This window comes from Astyanax mexicanus, chromosome 1 (genome assembly GCF_023375975.1).
Source record: "Astyanax mexicanus isolate ESR-SI-001 chromosome 1, AstMex3_surface, whole genome shotgun sequence".
In the NCBI taxonomy this organism is placed as follows: domain Eukaryota; kingdom Metazoa; phylum Chordata; class Actinopteri; order Characiformes; family Acestrorhamphidae; genus Astyanax; species Astyanax mexicanus.
In genome coordinates this window covers 117,797,501-117,816,217 of record NC_064408.1, presented here as the reverse complement: position 1 = coordinate 117,816,217, position 18,717 = coordinate 117,797,501, and the positions used below count along the sequence as shown (strand labels likewise).

At 35.4% G+C, this 18,717-nt stretch overlaps 2 protein-coding genes across 4 annotated transcripts in view; both read left to right on the top strand.

The window, feature by feature from the left end:
• The first annotated feature begins 79 nt into the window (after nt 1-79).
• rad21a (RAD21 cohesin complex component a) lies at nt 80-12,809 on the top strand. 3 transcript variants are annotated; one of them, XM_049467573.1, is made up of 14 exons: nt 80-231; nt 3,060-3,242; nt 3,493-3,622; nt 3,737-3,836; nt 4,710-4,816; nt 4,921-5,118; nt 5,224-5,346; nt 5,439-5,570; nt 6,262-6,485; nt 6,704-6,857; nt 9,114-9,259; nt 10,111-10,293; nt 10,491-10,571; nt 11,868-12,809. In XM_049467573.1, the coding sequence occupies exons 2-14, from the start codon at nt 3,099-3,101 to the stop codon at nt 12,057-12,059; spliced, it is 1,914 nt and encodes a 637-aa protein (XP_049323530.1). In that variant the 5' UTR covers nt 80-231; nt 3,060-3,098; the 3' UTR covers nt 12,060-12,809. The 3 variants fall into 3 exon arrangements, with proteins under 3 accessions (XP_049323530.1, XP_049323531.1, XP_049323529.1); XM_049467574.1 differs by having other exon boundaries at nt 80-238; nt 5,442-5,570; XM_049467572.1 differs by having other exon boundaries at nt 80-238.
• A 2,471-nt stretch (nt 12,810-15,280) lies between these two features.
• eif3ha (eukaryotic translation initiation factor 3, subunit H, a) overlaps nt 15,281-18,717 on the top strand; it is a 109,784-nt gene continuing 106,347 nt past the window's right edge. Inside the window, exon 1 of the mRNA XM_022679881.2 lies at nt 15,281-15,424. Within this exon, the coding sequence (XP_022535602.2) occupies nt 15,338-15,424 (87 nt within the window). The 5' untranslated portion in view covers nt 15,281-15,337. The remainder of the gene's footprint in view (nt 15,425-18,717) is intronic.

Sequence of the window (18,717 nt, the reverse complement as noted above, 5' to 3'; positions counted from 1 at the left end):
TTGAAGTCGGATTGGGACAGCCCCTTCCGCTTTGCTGGGCGTCGCTCCGCCCCGCGGCCCGATTTTCGACCGTAAACATCCCGCTGATTTTAAAGCGTCGCTGAGCGGGAGGCGCCATCTTACCGCGCTTCAATGAGAGAGCGGAGTCCGGAGGGAAGAATCCGTGTTTGAGCTGTGTCCAGCGGGGGCCGGAGAACCTGCAGCACCGGGGCCGCGGCGGGGAGACCGCCGGTGAGAGGTGAGCGGGAGCGGGGCTGAGAGTTCGGGTTCTAGAGCGGTTTATTAAAAACTGCGCGGCGGCCGTTGGCTGGCTGGCTGCCTGGCTGGCTGCCTGGCTGGCTAACGGGGGGTTAGCCAGCTAGCTTCAGCTAGCTTTATCTAGCATCAGCTGCAGTTAGAATTGTTATAATCGAGGTTTAGTGCGTGATTAATGAGTTAGAAAATTAAATAAGACTGCATGTTGCATTTCTACTGGGTTTTAAATCACTTAAATGTGATTTTTCGAGCTAGTTTGTCGTGTGTTTGGAGAAGTAGCAAAGCTAGCTTGTTAGTTAGCTAAGCTAGCTAAGTAGCTATCTGTTGCTAAGCCGCTGTTTAAGGCGCTTTTCTGCAACTAAAGCATTTAAATAACTGATTCTGCTAATTTTTAAACGTTAATTCTCCTTCACCTCTTATTTTAAATTGATTATGATAGTCATAATTTGGTTTACAACTCTTAAAAGTGTTCGTTTAACTAACATAGCTAAGCTAGCTATCTAGCTTTGAAGCTGAAGTGGAGTCCTTATTTGAATTTTCCGTTCCACCTTAAATGCTGCAGCGGAGACAGTGAAGCGGCTGCAGTATTTAAGGTGGAACGGAAAATTCGAATAAGGACTCCACTTCAGTTTGGTAACGTTATTTGTTTGTTAAATTGACTAAATATGGGTTTAAACGTAAGTTTAAGTTATTTTTTATCGGGATTTAATTAGTAGACATTATTTTAAATATGTTAAAGATAATTTAGTTATGAATCTAAATGCAACAAGTGTCTTTAGCTAGCTAAGCTATTTTGTTAACTAGTTGAGTGGCGGATAAGGGCTGGACGATTTGGCCCTAAAATAAAATCGCAAAATATATATTTTTACATTTTGGTTGATACAAAAAAGCAGTATAAAAGCCACCGGTCACCTTGATATTTACAGAGCTGGGCGATTTGCTAAAAACTAATATATATTATGACATTTAGGGATAATCTTATGATGCACCATAGAGGTGTGCCATATCCTACAGTGTGCAATAATTTCGGTAACATATTTGAATAAATTTATTACAAAAATGCTCTGAAATATTGTGACTTTTTCTAGGGGCATATGTGCCATCAGTGTACAAACCTTATATCAGTCTGTAGCAAAGGCTAAAAAAAAAAAAAGTCATTTCCCATAAAATCTCTATTAGAGACAGGTTATATATGTTGTAAAATGTATTTTTCTTCAATTCTAGACATATGAAGTGCATTATTAGTTGGATTATTTACTTCTGTTAAAGTCTGGTGAAAATCTAAATTAGAGGTACGCTATATCATATATTCAAATATGCTTTCATGCATAGTACAGTGATTTAATTATTTATTTTTGCTCCGAATGAGCGTTACGAAAATGTAACAATCTGTTATAGTCTCTGTAATGAAACGTACACTACATTTCTTAAAAAATATATATATATTGTCCAGCTCTAAGTTGAGGTGTTCAATTGCATATTGAATTACTGTTGATTTAATGCTTTAGGTAGCTTGTAAACAGCGTGATATAATTGTCTAAAAAAATGCAGGTTATTTAGTAACAGTATTTTGGTTAGGTGTCCCCTTTATACAACCTTAAATGCAAGGATTGTTGTTATCTAATGTTAGGCTGAAGTTAAATTGATTAAATTGACATGCACTCTTGGTTAGATCACTTGTTGCTGTTTTATCTAATGTAAAAATAGCTGTTTTTACTGAAAATACAGAAACTGCAAGGTTTCTAGCCTTAATTCTAATAAATGAAGTCTCTTTGTAGATCTGAATTTTGTAGAGCCGAATTTGCTATTTTGTGTTTGCTGTATGTTTTTAAAAGTTATAGTTTAATATTAATTATGTATGTTATGTTAAGTAAATGATGTGAAATGTTGCTCACACTTGGTCTACTTTCACAAAATGTAATATTTTAAATAGTTATGAGTTATTTTCTAATGTTTGTAATTAGGAATGCACAATGATACAAGTCTGATATCAGTTATTTATATTTTTAAAGAAAAATCATATAGGGCAATATCTAAATATTTCTATGATATTTGCTGACATTATTGTCCACTGAAAAACACCATATTATGATGCCCATCACAATACTTTACTACAACAGGGCCGACACTGGCTCCTCTACCTTAAATGAATTGAAGTTAAACTAATTTTAATTTATTTTATTTGTTTCAGTAAATGTGTTGTTTTATTTAACCTTTTAGAGGGTTTAAAGCTGTGAGCAGTTTGTGTACAGTTAGCTAAATAAAGGTGAAACCAAATATGTCAAAACAAATTTCTCAGGAGGCACCTTTTATTTTATTGTTTGTATGCAACTAGTTGGAAGCTTAACATGTATGGTGTGTATAAATGTTAGATTTATTTCTAAAGTTATATCATGGTGTGTCGTCTGCAGAAACATATATTTGTAATATGGGCCCACAATTCCCACATCCATGAATCCCACTTTATGTCAATATTGCAAATGAAATTTAATTCCTATAACTTTGTGAATGCACTTAAATACAAATACTGTTGTTTGCTGTCTTTATCAAACACTGTTTTCCAGTTATGTTGATTCTTTATTAACAAATGCTGTTCTTAAAATAACAATACACACTATTTTAGGGTATTTTTATGATAGACAAATTTTTGCCAAAAGAATAGTTATCTCTGGAGCAGATGAACCAAAACCTAATGGACTATGTACATGGACTAATGCCATGTATTGGCTATAGGGATATTAGTATAGAAGATTATGTAGGTCAGTTATTTATGTGTGTTATATCTGTCTCTCTGTGTTCCACAGGTGTAGCTGTCCCTTGGTGTTTGAGTGAGATCAGGGGCCATGTTTTACGCCCACTTCGTCCTCAGCAAACGTGGGCCGTTGGCCAAGATTTGGCTAGCGGCCCACTGGGACAAGAAGCTGACCAAAGCCCATGTCTTCGAGTGCAACTTGGAGAGCAGTGTGGAGAGCATCATTTCACCAAAGGCATGTTTGTTTATACCTTATCTGACACTTCTGATATTTTGTAAATAGCCTTAAAAGCCGTTTGGCCTTTTGTCTACAACATTCTCCTAATGACTGAAGGGAGATGCTGCCTAGAATTGGCTGTATTTAAATGGCTGTAGCGTTAGTAAAGTCTCAGTCCAGTTGTTGTAGAAGAACTATTGTACTTTAATTCTTGACTGGATTGCTGGTAATATCTTACTAATACTAACTAATCTGGTTATGTCTGTAGGTGAAAATGGCTTTGCGTACGTCTGGTCATCTTCTCCTGGGTGTGGTGAGAATCTACCACAGGAAAGCCAAGTACCTGCTCGCTGACTGTAACGAAGCCTTCATTAAGATCAAAATGGCTTTCCGACCAGGTAATAATAGACTCATATTGTCTTTAGAATGACTGTAGTTTACATTTGCACATTTGTCTGTCTGTGCTAAAAGGTGATTCAGGCAATGAGTTTTGAATGGTTTGTGCTTTTCAGGTGTTGTGGATCTTCCCGAAGACAATCGGGAGGCTGCCTACAATGCCATCACCTTGCCAGAGGAGTTCCATGACTTTGATCAGCCCCTTCCAGATCTTGAGTAAGTTTGGCCTTCTCACAGGTTGCTTAGTCAATTCAGCATTAGTGCTGGGTGGTATGACAAAAAAATTATTTCACAGTATATCACAGTATTTTTTATCATTTTATTAAATTTTTCCTGCATGACTGGGCTTTAATATAGGTTTGTGACTTACTGAACTGTTAGAAGTACATATAGTGTAAAACACTAAGGCTTTATTAAGGCTTTGATTAGTATTAGGTTTGCTTGTTCCCACAACGTTACACTATTTGTTAGTTTTCTATTTTATGCTGATAAAAACACTCATGCAGCGAGGAACAGCAGCAAGCGCTCCTCAGATAAAGTACTGTTCTCGTTTCTCTCCAGGCAGGACAGAGCGCTCGACTCCACAGAGCTGAGCTACGGTCACTCTGATGTGTTAGCTTGTCATACTAACTGGCTATCGTTAGCTGTTGAGCTGTACTGCTTCTTTGGCGGTATGGTGGCATGTGAAAAATGCACACCGGTTTTACTGTAGTGTCTACAGCAAAGCATACTCTGCTGAAATAAACCTGATAATTTTACTTGTGCTTCAGATTTATTAAAAATAAGCAGCCTAAATAACTGTAAAATTCAAGTTTCTTTATGTCCAGTAACAATATTATTTCAGAGGAAAATGGAGTATGTCGGACTTCAGGCAAGTCTGGGCTGAAATGTCTACTTTGCAGTTAGTAGCAGGGCAAATACTGTACATTTTTAGGGAGAGATGCAAATTCTAGCCAGAGCAGGATTAAAATCTTTCCCTCACAGACCGGCAGATTGATTTATATGCTGTTTAGAGTTGTGTAATATTTCTAAGTAAGTTCTGATGACTAAATCTTGTACTAAAATAATTCTACTCTTGATCTTTTCCAGTGACATAGATGTAGCACAACAGTTCACTCTGAACCAGAGCCGAGTGGAGGAGATCACCATGAGAGAAGAAGTGGGCAACCTCAGCATCATGGCAGACAATGACTTTGGTAAGATTGAAGTTCATTATCTAGTAAAAGAGAAATTACTGAGGCAGATTCACTTGATTTCTGTTGAGTTTTTGTGAACTTTCATGTTTTCATGTTGATTTCAGGTGACTTCGGCATGGATGATCGGGAGATCATGAGGGAGGAAAGTGCCTTCGAGGTGGACATCATTCACGGGTCATCTGCCTCCAACCTTTTGCTGGAAGCAGAACCTGGTCCTGCCCACCTTCCTGATAAGTCAACCAACCTTGACTATGATGACTTTGGTGAAAACAACCTGGAGAACAGTGATGGTGGAATACTTGGTAAGGATTTTGGACGCAGTTTTAATGGGAAGTTGCAGCTAAATGTTTGATTTTCTTTAGTTTTTGAAATGTATTTTTTATGGGAATTGTTTGCTCTCTTTTTAGTGGACAAACTTTTGAGCAGCGATGGTGGTGGAGGAATATTTGATGATCCTCCAGCCATCACTGACAGCGTTATGATGCCCCCAGACCACGGAGATGATGACGACGACTTTGATAACTTTTCCCGTAAGCAATTTGTTAGCTTTGTCCAATTTTTTTCCTGTTGAACATCAGTTGTGTATATCTTATTTTGTTTTTTATTGTGTTTGCGTTATCAGCAGCCGGTGCTCCAGACAGTCCTGATTCTGGCCCTGTGGAGCCTCTACCCAACACCACAGACCAGACCGAACAGACCACGCTGGTGCCTAATGAGGAGGAGGCTTTTGCCCTGGAGCCCATTGACATCACTGGTAAGGAAATCCATCCTTTGAGTTTTAGATTAAATATTGTTAAACAATTATATGTAACTGCTGCTTAATAAAAATGTATATTGTCTTGCTTCCTGTGTAAGTCAAGAGATGTAGATATAGTACTAAATGCTGTGTCTGTATATGTATCTACTGGAGAATTATTTTGTACTCCATTACTGTACTTAAGTACTAAAAATGTTGATCTGTATCTACTGGAGTATTATGTTTACCTCACTACTGTACTTAAGTACTAAAATACTGTATCTAGACTCTACTGGAATATTAGGTTTACTCCACTACTGTACTTAATTACTAAAAATGCTGTATCTGTATCTACTGGAGTGTTATTTTTACTACACTACTCTACCTACGTACTAAAATGATGTATCCATATCCATTGGAGTATTATTTTTACTACAGTAACAGTACTGTTACTTTCAGTACTACATTTTACAATGAACTACTCACGATACTTGACTACTGATAGTGTTAAATACTGTAGCACTTCTACTTAAGTGTGGAGTGTAAAGAACACTTAAACGTTTACTTAAGTCACTTTTTTGATAGAACTCTTGTATAAAGCACAAGATACCCAGACCTGAGTAAAAGTACGTCTTATGCCAGTATATTGTAAGATATTGAATCCTAACTTCTGTATCATGATTAATGATGGTTCTGTTATTAAATACAGTAAAAGAGACGAAGGCTAAGAGGAAGAGGAAGCTGATTGTGGACAGCCTGAAGGAACTCGACAGCAAGACCATCCGCGCTCAGCTGAGCGACTACTCCGATATTGTCACCACGCTGGATCTGGCTCCGCCCACTAAGAAGCTGATGATGTGGAAGGAGACTGGAGGAGTGGAGAAGCTCTTCTCTCTGCCTGCACAGCCTCTCTGGAACAGCAGAATGCTTAAGGTACGGCCGCCAACCATCAGCAGCGTTGTGCTTAGTCTAGCTCAGTGGTGCATTTAAGGTGTCTGCGTCTTATCTGTATCAGGGTGTTTGTAGGTTAATTTGTTGGCAATTTCAGTGATATCTGTTAAAATAGTCATGTTTTTCCCAGGCTTGATTTAACATGAGTTTAAAGATAGATATTTGTGCAGTTATTAATAAAATGTGGTTGTATTTGGCAGATGTTCACACGCTGCCTGACCCCGCTGGTACCAGACGAGCTGAGGAAGAGAAGGAAGGGTGGCGAGGCCGACAGCCTGGAGGAGTTCCTGAAGGAGCTTGAGAATCCTGAGGTTCCTCGTGAAGAGCAGATCACACAGAGGAGTGATGTTATCGGTAAGTTGTTTCCAAATGCTGTCAGATGCTATGCGCTTGCTAACCACGGTTAGTTCTCTTTACGTATGCATTCTTACTAGTGTGGCATAATGTGCCTAATGCATATAAATAGACCGGGAAATAGATGTTTAATGATGGTGTTAATTTATAATCTGATGCACCTTATATGAAGTTACACTATTAATACATATAGCGCCTTTCTAGAAACCCAAGGACGCTTTACAATTTACACGTTTTTGCACACAACCATTCATACTCAGCACTCATCCACACACCGGTGAGAAGCAGCAGCCAATAGCGCACAGCGTACTCTCAACCGGAAACAACCCCGTTCACCTGGAGGACTGAATCGGGCACTAAAGCATTACCCAGGACAGAGTGCCAGTTAATACCTGGGCACTGTCATACACACATTTACACACACACAAGCTTACATACATACCACACACTTTATACATACACACCAGATCAGTTTATTCAATTATTCTGGGCAATTTACTGTGTCCAGTAAATTGCTGGCTGTATTTCTCTCTGTAAATTTCACTTCTGTGTTACTTAAGAAGCACCGCTGAGGTAAATGTATTATGCTTTGTTAAAATGTTAAAGGTTTAAATTGTAGTTTTGCAGTTGATTTGTCTTTGATAAGCAATGCAAAAATATACTTGGACTGTTTAATTTATTCAGTGGTGGTGTAAAAATGGTTAAATTGCTGACAACCAAGGAAAAACATCCTAAATGTTCAACAAATGTTTTAATTCTCTTTTTTTGCACAAAACATTAGTTTCATCTCTCTTGCAGATCATTGTACTTGTTTAAAATGTCCTTTGGTTTCATTCAGTATTAAATTTTTCAAGCTGTTCATATATATACACACACACACACACACACACACACACACACACACACACACACACACACGCACACACACAGGAACTCTACCTAGAAAGGGACTTGAACCCAAAACCCCAGTGCTGGGAGGCAAACATGCTAACCACTGACTGTGCCACCCAAATATGTCCCCCCACTAGTGTGAATTATGTGCTGTTTAACATGACTAACTGCTCCAGAATTTGTTTGAGACCTGACCAATAGGGGTGGGAATCGTTTACTATCTCACGATTCGATTCGATTCCGATTTTGGGGGCCACGATTCGATTCAAAATCGATTTTTGATTCAAAACGATTTGATTTATAAAAATTTCTGCTTCTGGCTTATGAATCTTATTGAAAAAAGCCTCCAAAATATACACTGGTCCTGAAGCAGGTAATGTGTTACAAAAACAATAAAATGTGCAGGAATGTGGGTCCTCAGTGACAGAGGAATCACTGGGATATCACAATGACGTTAATGAACAATAAATAAATAATAAATAACACTGATTTATTACCAGGCTACTAGCGGTGGTGTGTAGGTGACGCTGCTGGGCTGATGTGATGATAGCACTGGAGCGCTAAAGTTCAGGAGCAGCTGCTGATTAACTAGTTAATTTAAGGTCGTTGTATTTCTTCAGAAAGGGGGCAGGAGGTGGAGAAATTAATTCATATTGTCCATTCCTTAATTCCTCTGTGATGAGGAGCTGAAATTAGCTCTGATTAGCTTATTGTATTTTTCCGTTCCGCCTTAAATGCTGCAGCCCGCTGCCACCTGTAGCGTTATTTAAGGTGGAACTGGAAAGTTAGCTAGTTAGCTAGCTAACAGTTACTGAAACTAACTACTAGCGATCTTTTTTATGCTTGTTATGAAGCATTCTGCCATAAAACATTAAAACTACACATTAATCTAAGGTAATATAATGCTTGTTCTGCCATCTTACCGGTGATTCTCAAACACCTACGCTCTGTGTGTGTCTGGAAGATCTCCGTTTGAAGGGACAAGCGCTATCCCCAGGGTTGCCAGGTCCAACAAAAATACCCAGCCCAAAATCAGTCTAAAACCCGCCCCTCAGAATCGATTTTGGGACATTTTAAATCGATTCTGAATCGTAGTAAATGAGAATCAAGATTCTTATGTGAATCGATTTTTTGGCACACCTCTACTGACCAAGAGTCCCAACCTCGTGGTTGTACTTGTGTTCACATCCTAGTGCGATCACAGTTTTTGCACTGTGACCCAAATAAATACAATCAACAGTGAAATTGAGTCCAAACTAACCTGACTCAAAAGTGTCGTTGTGAAAACACCCCTAAATGTTTTGCCCTTTCTGGTTTAAAACACAGCTGAGAATAAATTGTCCTTGTTTGTTTTGTGTGCTGTAGATCAGACCATTGTGGAGGAGCCCAGCATGCTGCAGGTTTCATCAATCGAGGGCAGCAGAACGGCTCTGGACGAGACTCTGATGCCTCCTCCTTCCAGGCAGCGGGGAGTCAAGCGCAAGTCCCAGGAGGCCGAAGCCGCTCTGCCGGTGAGTCTGCTTGTGCCAGCTGCTTCTCCTTGAGCCTGTTGTCTCTATTATATAGGCTTAGATTTTTGGATTATTGCAGGTGTCTGCATGTTTCTTAGTACTTCACAGCTTCTCTTGCTTAAACCTGCCTGTTTTTTTTTAAAATAAGTTCCAAGCAGGGAAACACTTAAAACAACACGTAATTTAATTTGGTTGACAGAATACTGGCTGATAAAAAAAGTTTATTTGTTACAAGTCACATTTTAGTATCTGACAGTACCTTAGACAGATAACATTTATTGGCAGATATTTTTCTTTGTGTTGCACCCACATACAAAATTATACTGCTTACTTTTACTAAATGTGTAATTTATGTGTTATTTTAAGACTGGGTTTGTACAGTCATGAAAAATCTGAAAAAGTTATGGAATTTAGCTTCAGTATTTGTTTACCTAAAGACTGGCTGTACTTCTCTCTGTAAATTTCACTTCTGTGTGACTTAAGAAGCACTTCTTAGGTAAATGTATTATGCGTTGCTGAATGTTTTAATGTTGAATGTTTACTGACAACCAAGGAAAAACATCCAAAATGTTCAACAAAAGTTTTAATTCTCTCTCTCTTCTTTTATATATATATATATATATATATATATATATATATATATATATATATATATATATATATATATATATATGAATTCAGATTTATAAATTTATAAATATATAACTAATATAATACAAGGTTGAAATTTGCATACAGAGGTCAAATCAAGTGCATGTGGTTCCAAAGGCTGGCCCATAGGCTTTTTTACTTTCTCAAGCTTGTATTCTTAGTACTATAACAATTTCTTTATTTCTGTCTTTGCTCTTCAGCCAATGGGCATCCTCGATCAGTCTCTGCAGCCAATGGAGCAGTCAGTGCTGTCCCAGCAGCTTGATATGCCACAGGTGGATCTGCCACCCGAGGACACCACCAACCTCTCCAGACTCGTCCCTGAGCTGGACCTGCTGGGAGAGAAGAGCAAAGACAAGGACGACAGCGAAGAGGAGGAGGAGGTGAGAACTTTCTTCAGTGATCTGATAGACGGAACATTTAGAGAAATGACTTTCACTTGTTTCAGTAGTTTAGTTGTTTCAGTGACTTTATTGAATGGAAGAGAGACATGTTAAATAAAAACTGTGTATATATAGTCTATTTGTCCTGCAAGTCTTGAGCTGTTTAATGATCATGTTTTCTTCTTCTGTTTAAACAGGAAGGAGAGGGTCAAGGAGACCAGGACCAAGAAGAGAGAAGATGGAACAAGAGAACCCAGCAGATGCTGCATGGGCTTCAGGTATGCTACAACAAACAGTACTGCTGTGATATTGTGACAAACATCAGATTTATTTTATTTTATTTATTTTTTTTAAGTGTTTGAGAGCTCTCTCTGTTTTCTGCATTTTACACCTGTTAAATGAGTGACCAATCGGAGCTCTTGTCATGGGAACAGACCAAACAAATAAGCATAAAGACAGGTCAGAACAGCTGATCTGTAGCATTTATGATGAGTAACACAAAATCCAGGGGTTAAAGGAAATGTTAGACAAACTACAGGTGAAAGGCTGATAAGCAACAGTGAGTACTTTTATCAGAAAAAGGAGAGAAATGGAAAAAAAGAGCAAAAGTGGACAGGAAGCACTGAAAAGATTGATCACCATTTAAAATTAATCTTTGACGTGCTGAATTGTTTCAGATTCAGACTTTCCTCAGAACTCTCATAATATGAAAAATATGTTTAAATTTTTTTTAAGTGTTTTTAAACTTTGCATTGAGTGTCTGTTTAAATAGCTGAATAACTAGAAATCAAGTACTTGTAGTTTCTACATAAGGAAAATGTCTTTCCTATGCCACACCTATTTTATTTATCCTTTTTTATATATATATATATATATATATATATATATATATATATATATATATAGCTCATCTTCTTTTATTAGAAAAATATCATAGTCTTGAATACTTGAGCTTTTGTATTTGCTTTAGGTTTAATATTTTATTTTTTATTTAAATTTTTTTGTGAATCCAGCATTTGGATTGTAAAAAGCTTTCTCGAGCTTTAGAGCTGGCATACTTTCTGCGGCTTCGCTTTGCCTTTCTCGTATGCTCCACAACCGCAGGTGGTGCTGAGATATTAATAAAGTTAAGTTTTTAATGACTACCGGAAAACGATCATCCATCGCGCTCTGTCTAGACAAGCTCCGGTATGTATCTTTTAATGAAGAATCATAAAGGTGACGGTAACTGTGTAACTGCTCAGCGAGCCTCTCTTCAAAATCGTCCATGTTTGTTTTCTTGGCACACCTCTTTAACTACCAATCACAGGCGTTGTCGCGTTGTGTTTTCGGCCGTGGAGTTCACCCAGCTTCCATGTGCACGACACACGGTAAGCGAAGCCCCTGTGCGACGTCCGCGGCTGTTCGTTTTCACACAAACGCCGTCTCCGCATGAAGTATGCCGAGGCCTTAACACACACTTCTCATTGTGGGACTGGGTGTCTCTGTGTTACTGTACTGAATGACGAATTTTTAAAAATATAGCTTTTTAATAGATTATGTAAATCTGACTGACCGTTTTTTGTTTTTTGCAGCGTGTGGTGGCGAAGACCGGAGCCCAGTCCATCAGCCTGCTGGAGCTGTGCAAGAACAACAACAAGAAACAAGCCGCCGCCAAGTTCTACAGTTTCCTGGTCCTGAAGAAACAGCAAGCCGTGGAGCTGTCCCAGTCTGAGCCCTACAGCGACATCATCGCCACGCCGGGACCGCGGTTCCACCTTGTATAGATGCATGTTACTCTCTTTTTAGAAGTTGTATTTAACACTTTTTACTGTTCAGTTTTTTTTTTTTTTTTTTTTTTTTTTTTTGTACCTATTTTCAGCTCGTTTCGGACCAATTTTTATGCATTTGAATCAAGATCTGTTTGATCATGCAGAGATTGTCCTCTGTATAGCAGGAAGGTTTGCATGTTGGTCCCCCTTTTGTACCCCTTGTAAGCTCAGTTGAATTTTACGAACCTCACTTCTTCGTCCCGCAGACTGTTGTTTTTATCATCTTTGGTTTTACCCGATTAGGTTTTACAGTTGAAAAGCAAGTAGAATAGATGTATACATTTTTACCTTTTTGATAATGTCACATTTGACATGATATAAAGGTTTATTTTTGGAAGTTCTGGTGTATTTGAATGATGCAGAAGCTCAACATTTTGTATCTCTCTTTTAATGATGATGGTTATTAAAGGATTATTAAAATGACAGAACCTGGGAATTCTATGCACTTAATTACAACATGGATATCCTTTAAAGCAGGTTTAATATTTTCTTAATTTGCTTTTTTATTTTCAGCTGGTGTTCCTGGATTTCATGATGGTTTTAATAGCATTACGTTTTGTTCAACTCTGTTCCACACCTCAAACTTCCTTTAACACAATACAAAATTTAACCTGAAATGTTATCATGTCCTTGCCTCTGTAATGTTTACATGATGGACTCTGTTTTATAGTAACTTTTAATTAAACTTTAAGGTCTCCCACTGTACTTTCTGACTCTGTAAGTGAACATAATGCATTAGTTACAACTGGACACTTCATGTGTATGAAGTATCAGGATTAAATCTCGATACGGTCAAGCTGTACAGTACCAATCAATGGTTTGGACACAATGTATTGTTTTTCCTACACTGTAATAAATGAATACTGAAGTGATCCAGATTTAGAAGGAACACATAAGGAATCATGTAGTAACTTTAAAGAGTTAAACAAACCAAAATACTCTGTGAAGAAGCATTTAGCTAAGCTCTTATCTGGGAAACTGTTAACTTGTGGTTTCTGAGGCTGGTAACTCTGATGAACTTATCCTGTACAGCAGAGGAAACCCTTGCTCTTCCGTCCCTGGAGTGCTCCTGATGAGAGTCAGTTTTGTCATTAACCTTTGTGATTGACCTTTATTTCTTAAAGTATTTTTCTTTACTTAATTAAGTAGTTTTTGCTTCTCATAATATTTATTAGAACATTACTCAAATATTCGCTGTTCACTGTGTACCTGTAACTCTACCTCTTCACTACTTTACAACTGATGCTCTCAAACACAAGAAATTCAAGTAATTAACTATTGACAAGTTCAGCACAGCTGTTAACTGAAAGGTTGAATTCTATGGCCTGAATAAAATAGAAAAAAAAAAAGATTCAAATTTTTAGAACCAAATTAGATTTTTCGAGCAAGTATGTTTGGGGTGATTAACCATTCTAAGATTTAAATTATATATTCTACTCAAGAAAAAAAACAATTTTAATTCTGTGGAACATTTTCTTTCTGACATTCAAGAAGTTCCCTTAATTGTTTCCTTAATTAAATTGTTTTACAATTCCTTGATTTATGAGTTATAACTTTCTGAATTAGAAATTTGAATCTGAATTTCTGTTTTTACTTTAGTCACATATATTTTTTTCTGTTAAGTTTTTTTTTTATTCTTATTGCAGAGTATTATATTCATAAAGTAACATTCTTAAATAATGCACCTAAACTCCCTGAATTATAAATAAATAAATAAAATAAAAAAAACACATAAGGCAACAATTTAAAATAAAAAAGGATTCTTTGGACAGTTAATCATTCTAAGATGTTTTATGATATATTCTATTTCAGAAAAGAAATCTGTGGATTTCAAGGTGTGTTTTTAAAGCATCTGGCCTTTTTTCTTATTTTTTAAATAATTTACATAATTTCCTAAGTTATTTGAATGAAAATAAAAAAAAATCTCATAAAGATCACACTTTTTTGATTGGCAAAAAAAACTTTAAGAAAATATATTTTGGGTAATTAACCATTCAGGACTTTTTATATAATCAGGAAAAATAATTTTCTTTCTGTATTTCAAGACGTTTGTTTAAAGGCAGCCTTTCCCTAATTACATTTTTATGTTAAATTTCTGAATTATAACGTTTGAAAAGGATTCATTTCTGTATTAGATTTTTTTTGTCATATATGTTTCTTTGAATCAAAAATCAAATCCCTTGAAACTGCTGTTAAGTTTTTTTTTATTATTGCCGATTATTATATTTATAAAGACACGTTCATAAAGAATGCACTTACATTCCTTGACTTATGTTAATTATGTAAATAATAAAATAAAACATTAACTTAATTATTGTAAACGAAAAAAATAACACAAAGCAGCAACTTAAAAAAAAGGGTAATTCACCGTTCTAAGACATTTGTATGATATTTTTAATCTATGGATTTTAAGAGGTTTGTTTAAAGGCATTTGGCCTATTTTCTTAATTTACATAATTCTTCAGTTATTTAAATGAAAATATAAAGTTATTTTTAACAAATTACAACTTAAAAATAGAACAAAATAAACATAACAAAGAAAAAAACTTAGAAAGTATTCTTTGGGTAATTAACCATTCTAACATGTTTTATATATTCAGGAAAAAATAATTTAAAGTAAATTCTTCACAATTTGTTTTTTATTCATTTTCTTATTTATTTTCTTATTGAACAATTCCTTGAATTATGTAAATAATAATATTAAAAAAGTAAAACAAAAACTATATACTACATATAGGATTGATTAATCAGTTATCGTTAACAAATAAAACACAAATAAAATTTTCAAAATAAACATCAAAAAGATTCAGCTTTTTTTGTTCTGCAAAAAAAAAAAAAAACACTTTTAGAAAGTATTTATTGGGTAATTAACCATTCAAAGACTTGAACTAAATTATTCATATTTTTTTTCTTTATTCAATTTCTTTAACTATGCTCTTATTTTAAAATTAGTTAAATTATGTAAATAATAAAACTAATATATTACATATAGGATTAATTAATCCGTTATTGTTAACAAATAAAAATAACCTAAAAAATATAACAAAATCATTTAAAAAATGATTTTTTTCCACACCTACACTACAGCTAGGGGGCTTGTCCTAATACTCTGATAGTGCACTCCGGAGGAAGTAGGGTAAGGCCTTGAGTTATGCGTTTGGGACACGCCCGGAGCTTTTCTCCACTACAGGAAACGGCCTGGTCTCCCCCTCCTTTCTCTCTCCCTCGCTACAATGGCGGCGCGCAAGGAAACAGCAGCAGCACCGGTGGCTACGCTATCTCTGGATTCCCAGGTTAAACGGATCCAGATAGATGGACTGGTGAGTGTTGGATCTTTACTAGTTCATTACTAATATTTCCGTGGGGGAAATTTGGTGATTAAAAGGTTAAAAACGCGAGTTTTTGGGCTGGAAATGCTCAAATAAGTGATCATCACGTTGGAATTGTCCGTTCCACCTTAAATGGGACTGCAGTTGCATTATGGCGCCTCTGGCTCCATAATGTAACTGCCACCCTTTTTAAGGTAGAACGGACAATTCCAAAAAGCAGCGTGGAAATGCTAGCTAGCTAACTTATATCATAAATAAGCCATTTTATGGTAAAATACACGTTTTATGTCCACAGTAGTGACTTAAATTACAAAAAAGTACCTTATAACTTTAATATTTTTGTGATTTAGGTCTAGGCCCTCTAATAAGCCCGTTTTTCATTGTATTTTCATCTAAATTTGTGCTTTCCAGCTGTTTTAAAAAGCATTTCTTCACTTTTCAGCTTTTTATCGAGGCGTTTGTTTAGGTTAAATGACCGTTAGAAAGTGTTTTCTCTAAAATATACATTTCTTTAGATCTGTATTTTACTTAGTTTAGACAATACTCCAGTGAGACAAAACATTATGACCTCCCAGGCCTTTAAATGATCGATTTTATCCTACAATAAATTAATTTTAGCTGATATCTATGTTTCTCTGTTGTGTTTAGGTGGCTATTTTATTTTAAATATTTAATATATAAAGAAATTCTGCCAATATTCAACTACTTTATAAAAGGGCATTATTATGCTACATTGTAGTCAATATGTTGGTGGATTAAAATAGAATCATGTTTTGCTATTATTTCTGGCACTATATATCATAAGATGTATAGTATAGTATAATAAGGAAATAGTACTTCGTCACTACTGTACTGTACACTGTACTTAAGGAATAAAATACTGTATCTGTATCTAATGGAGTATTATTTATACTTCATTACTGTACTTAAGGAATAAAATGCTGTATCTGTATCTACTGGAGTATTATTTTTACTTCACTACTGTATTTAAGTGCTAAAATACTGTGTCTGTATCTACTGGAGTATTATTTTACTTCACTACTGTACTTAAGTACTAAAATGCTGTATCTGTATCCACTGGAATATTATTTTTACTTCACTACTGTACTTAAGTACTAAAATACTGTATCTGTATCTACTGGAGTGTTATTTAAAAAAAAAAGTTTTTTTCCAAACTAGGGGTGGGTGATGTGGCCCTAAAATAATATTACAATATTTTATGGTATTTTCATAATACCATAAATAACGAAATTCTTGGTGATGATAAACAATAAAAATATATATATTTCAAGAATACACTATTGCATTATTGCTAAAATGTAGTATTGATATGGAACTCCCCCAACTGAGATGTCTATATATCCAGGATTAAAGTAAAATAAATAATACTGGACAGATATAATCAGTCTCTAGTAGATATATAATGGGAAAAGAGAACAGTGTGAATTTTTCTTTTGTTTAAAACAGCAAAAAAAAAAAAAAAAAAAAAGTAGTACCCAGGGAAATGAAGAAAATTATTATACTTAAAGTAAAGCCACGTAATGACAAAGTAGAATTTAAAGTAGAGTAGCATGTATACATGTATACACGTGTATTATTTATATGTGCACAGATGTTCCAAAAGCGATTTTGCTTCTCTTGTTACATGTTTTTTTCCTGAATATTAAGGAATGTAATGAAGTTTGGCAGCTGAATTCACTGTAAATTACGAGGAATGTGTGCTGTTACCAGCAGGGGGCAGACTTCCCTCAGAAGTCATCACCACTGAGTATTAGTCAAATCTAAGAGTAGAGATTAGAGTTTCTACTGTGTATCACACAGCTTACATTTATGTTTTTGTTTTTCAGAAGTTTCAATATATAAAATGTTGCCATTTGGTATTATTTAATAACATTTATTTTCTTTAACAAATGTTAACCTTACAATCCAAAATGTTTCGCAAAAAAAAAGATAAACGAGAACAGAATAAAATAAAACTGAATTTGCCAAAAGATAAAACAGATTTTATAATTATAATTATAATATAATAAAATAATCTTTAAATAAACAATACTTCTAATTAAATCTTTTAATAGTTTTAATTGAATTTGATTGAATTTATCAACATTGAAATTTTGTACAGTAAAATTTTATACAAATGCTCTGGAAAAAGAAATGAGAGCACTTAAAAATGTTGAGTTTCTTTGTTTTTACCAAATTAAAAAAACCTGATCACAAGCCATCAAACCAAGCTGAACTGCTTGAATTTTTGCACCAAGAGTAAAGCAGCACAAAGTTATCCAAAAGCAGTGTGTAAGACTTGTCGAGAAGAACATGCCAAGATGCAAAAGAACAGGGTTATTCCACCAAATATTGATTTCTGAACTCTGAAAACTTTATGAATATGAATTCTTTGTGTTATTTGAGGTCTGAAAGCTCTGCATCTTTTTTTTTTTATTTTTTATTTTTTTTTATTTTAGCCGTTTCTCATTTTATGCAAATAAATCTAATCTAAATGTCAATATTTTTATTAGGAATTTGAGAAATGTCTGTAGTAGGGGAGGGCGATATGGTTTTAAAGTAATATCACGATATTTCAGGGTATATTTGCAATAACGATATACTTGGTGAAATAGGAAAACAGAAAAATAATTAATTCATTTCAGGAATATTGTATGAGTATAACAGCATAATCATAATGTGGCAAAATAAATAATATAGCATAAAATAATATAATGCAACAAAAATATTGCAGAATATTTAGTGCATGCATATAAACTGCAAACTAAAACAATTATACAATAAATACACCTAAAGCTTCACAGTAAATAATAATAGACTATTTTTTAAGACAGAACAGCCCTATTATCACAATATGGATTTTTAATATCACGATATTTCTGTGTCACGATATATTGTATACGATATAATATTGCCCACTCCTAGTTTGTAGTTTATAGAGTAAAACAACAACGTTCATTTTACTCAAACATATACCTATAAACAGCAAAATCAGAGAAACTGGTTCAGAAACACACAGTAGTTGCTGAATATCTGTGAGACAGTGAGCTGTTGGAGGACATTGTGTGTGTGTGTGTGTGTGTGTGTGTGTGTGTGTGTGTGTGTGTGTGTGTGTGTGGGGGGGGGATATGATGAATAAATGATGCACCTGTGCACCTCAGTGTGGTACTGTAGTTTCGTTACGTTGCATCACTCGTTTGCTGAGGCAGGCTGTTAATGTGGCCTACAAATGCATGTAGGCCAGGCTGCTTTGTAGTGCTGATTGTTAGAGAGGCGTATACGCA

What these genes read in the sequence shown, in the direction of transcription:
- rad21a (XM_049467573.1), top strand. Translation starts at nt 3,099, where the DNA reads ATGTTTTACGCCCACTTCGTCCTCAGCAAACGTGGGCCGTTGGCCAAG. An exon ending in GGAGCCCATTGACATCACTG is followed by an intron (nt 5,571 to 6,261) that starts GTAAGGAAATCC and finishes TATTAAATACAG; the next exon opens with TAAAAGAGACGAAGGCTAAG. An exon ending in ACAGAGGAGTGATGTTATCG is followed by an intron (nt 6,858 to 9,113) that starts GTAAGTTGTTTC and finishes TGTGTGCTGTAG; the next exon opens with ATCAGACCATTGTGGAGGAG.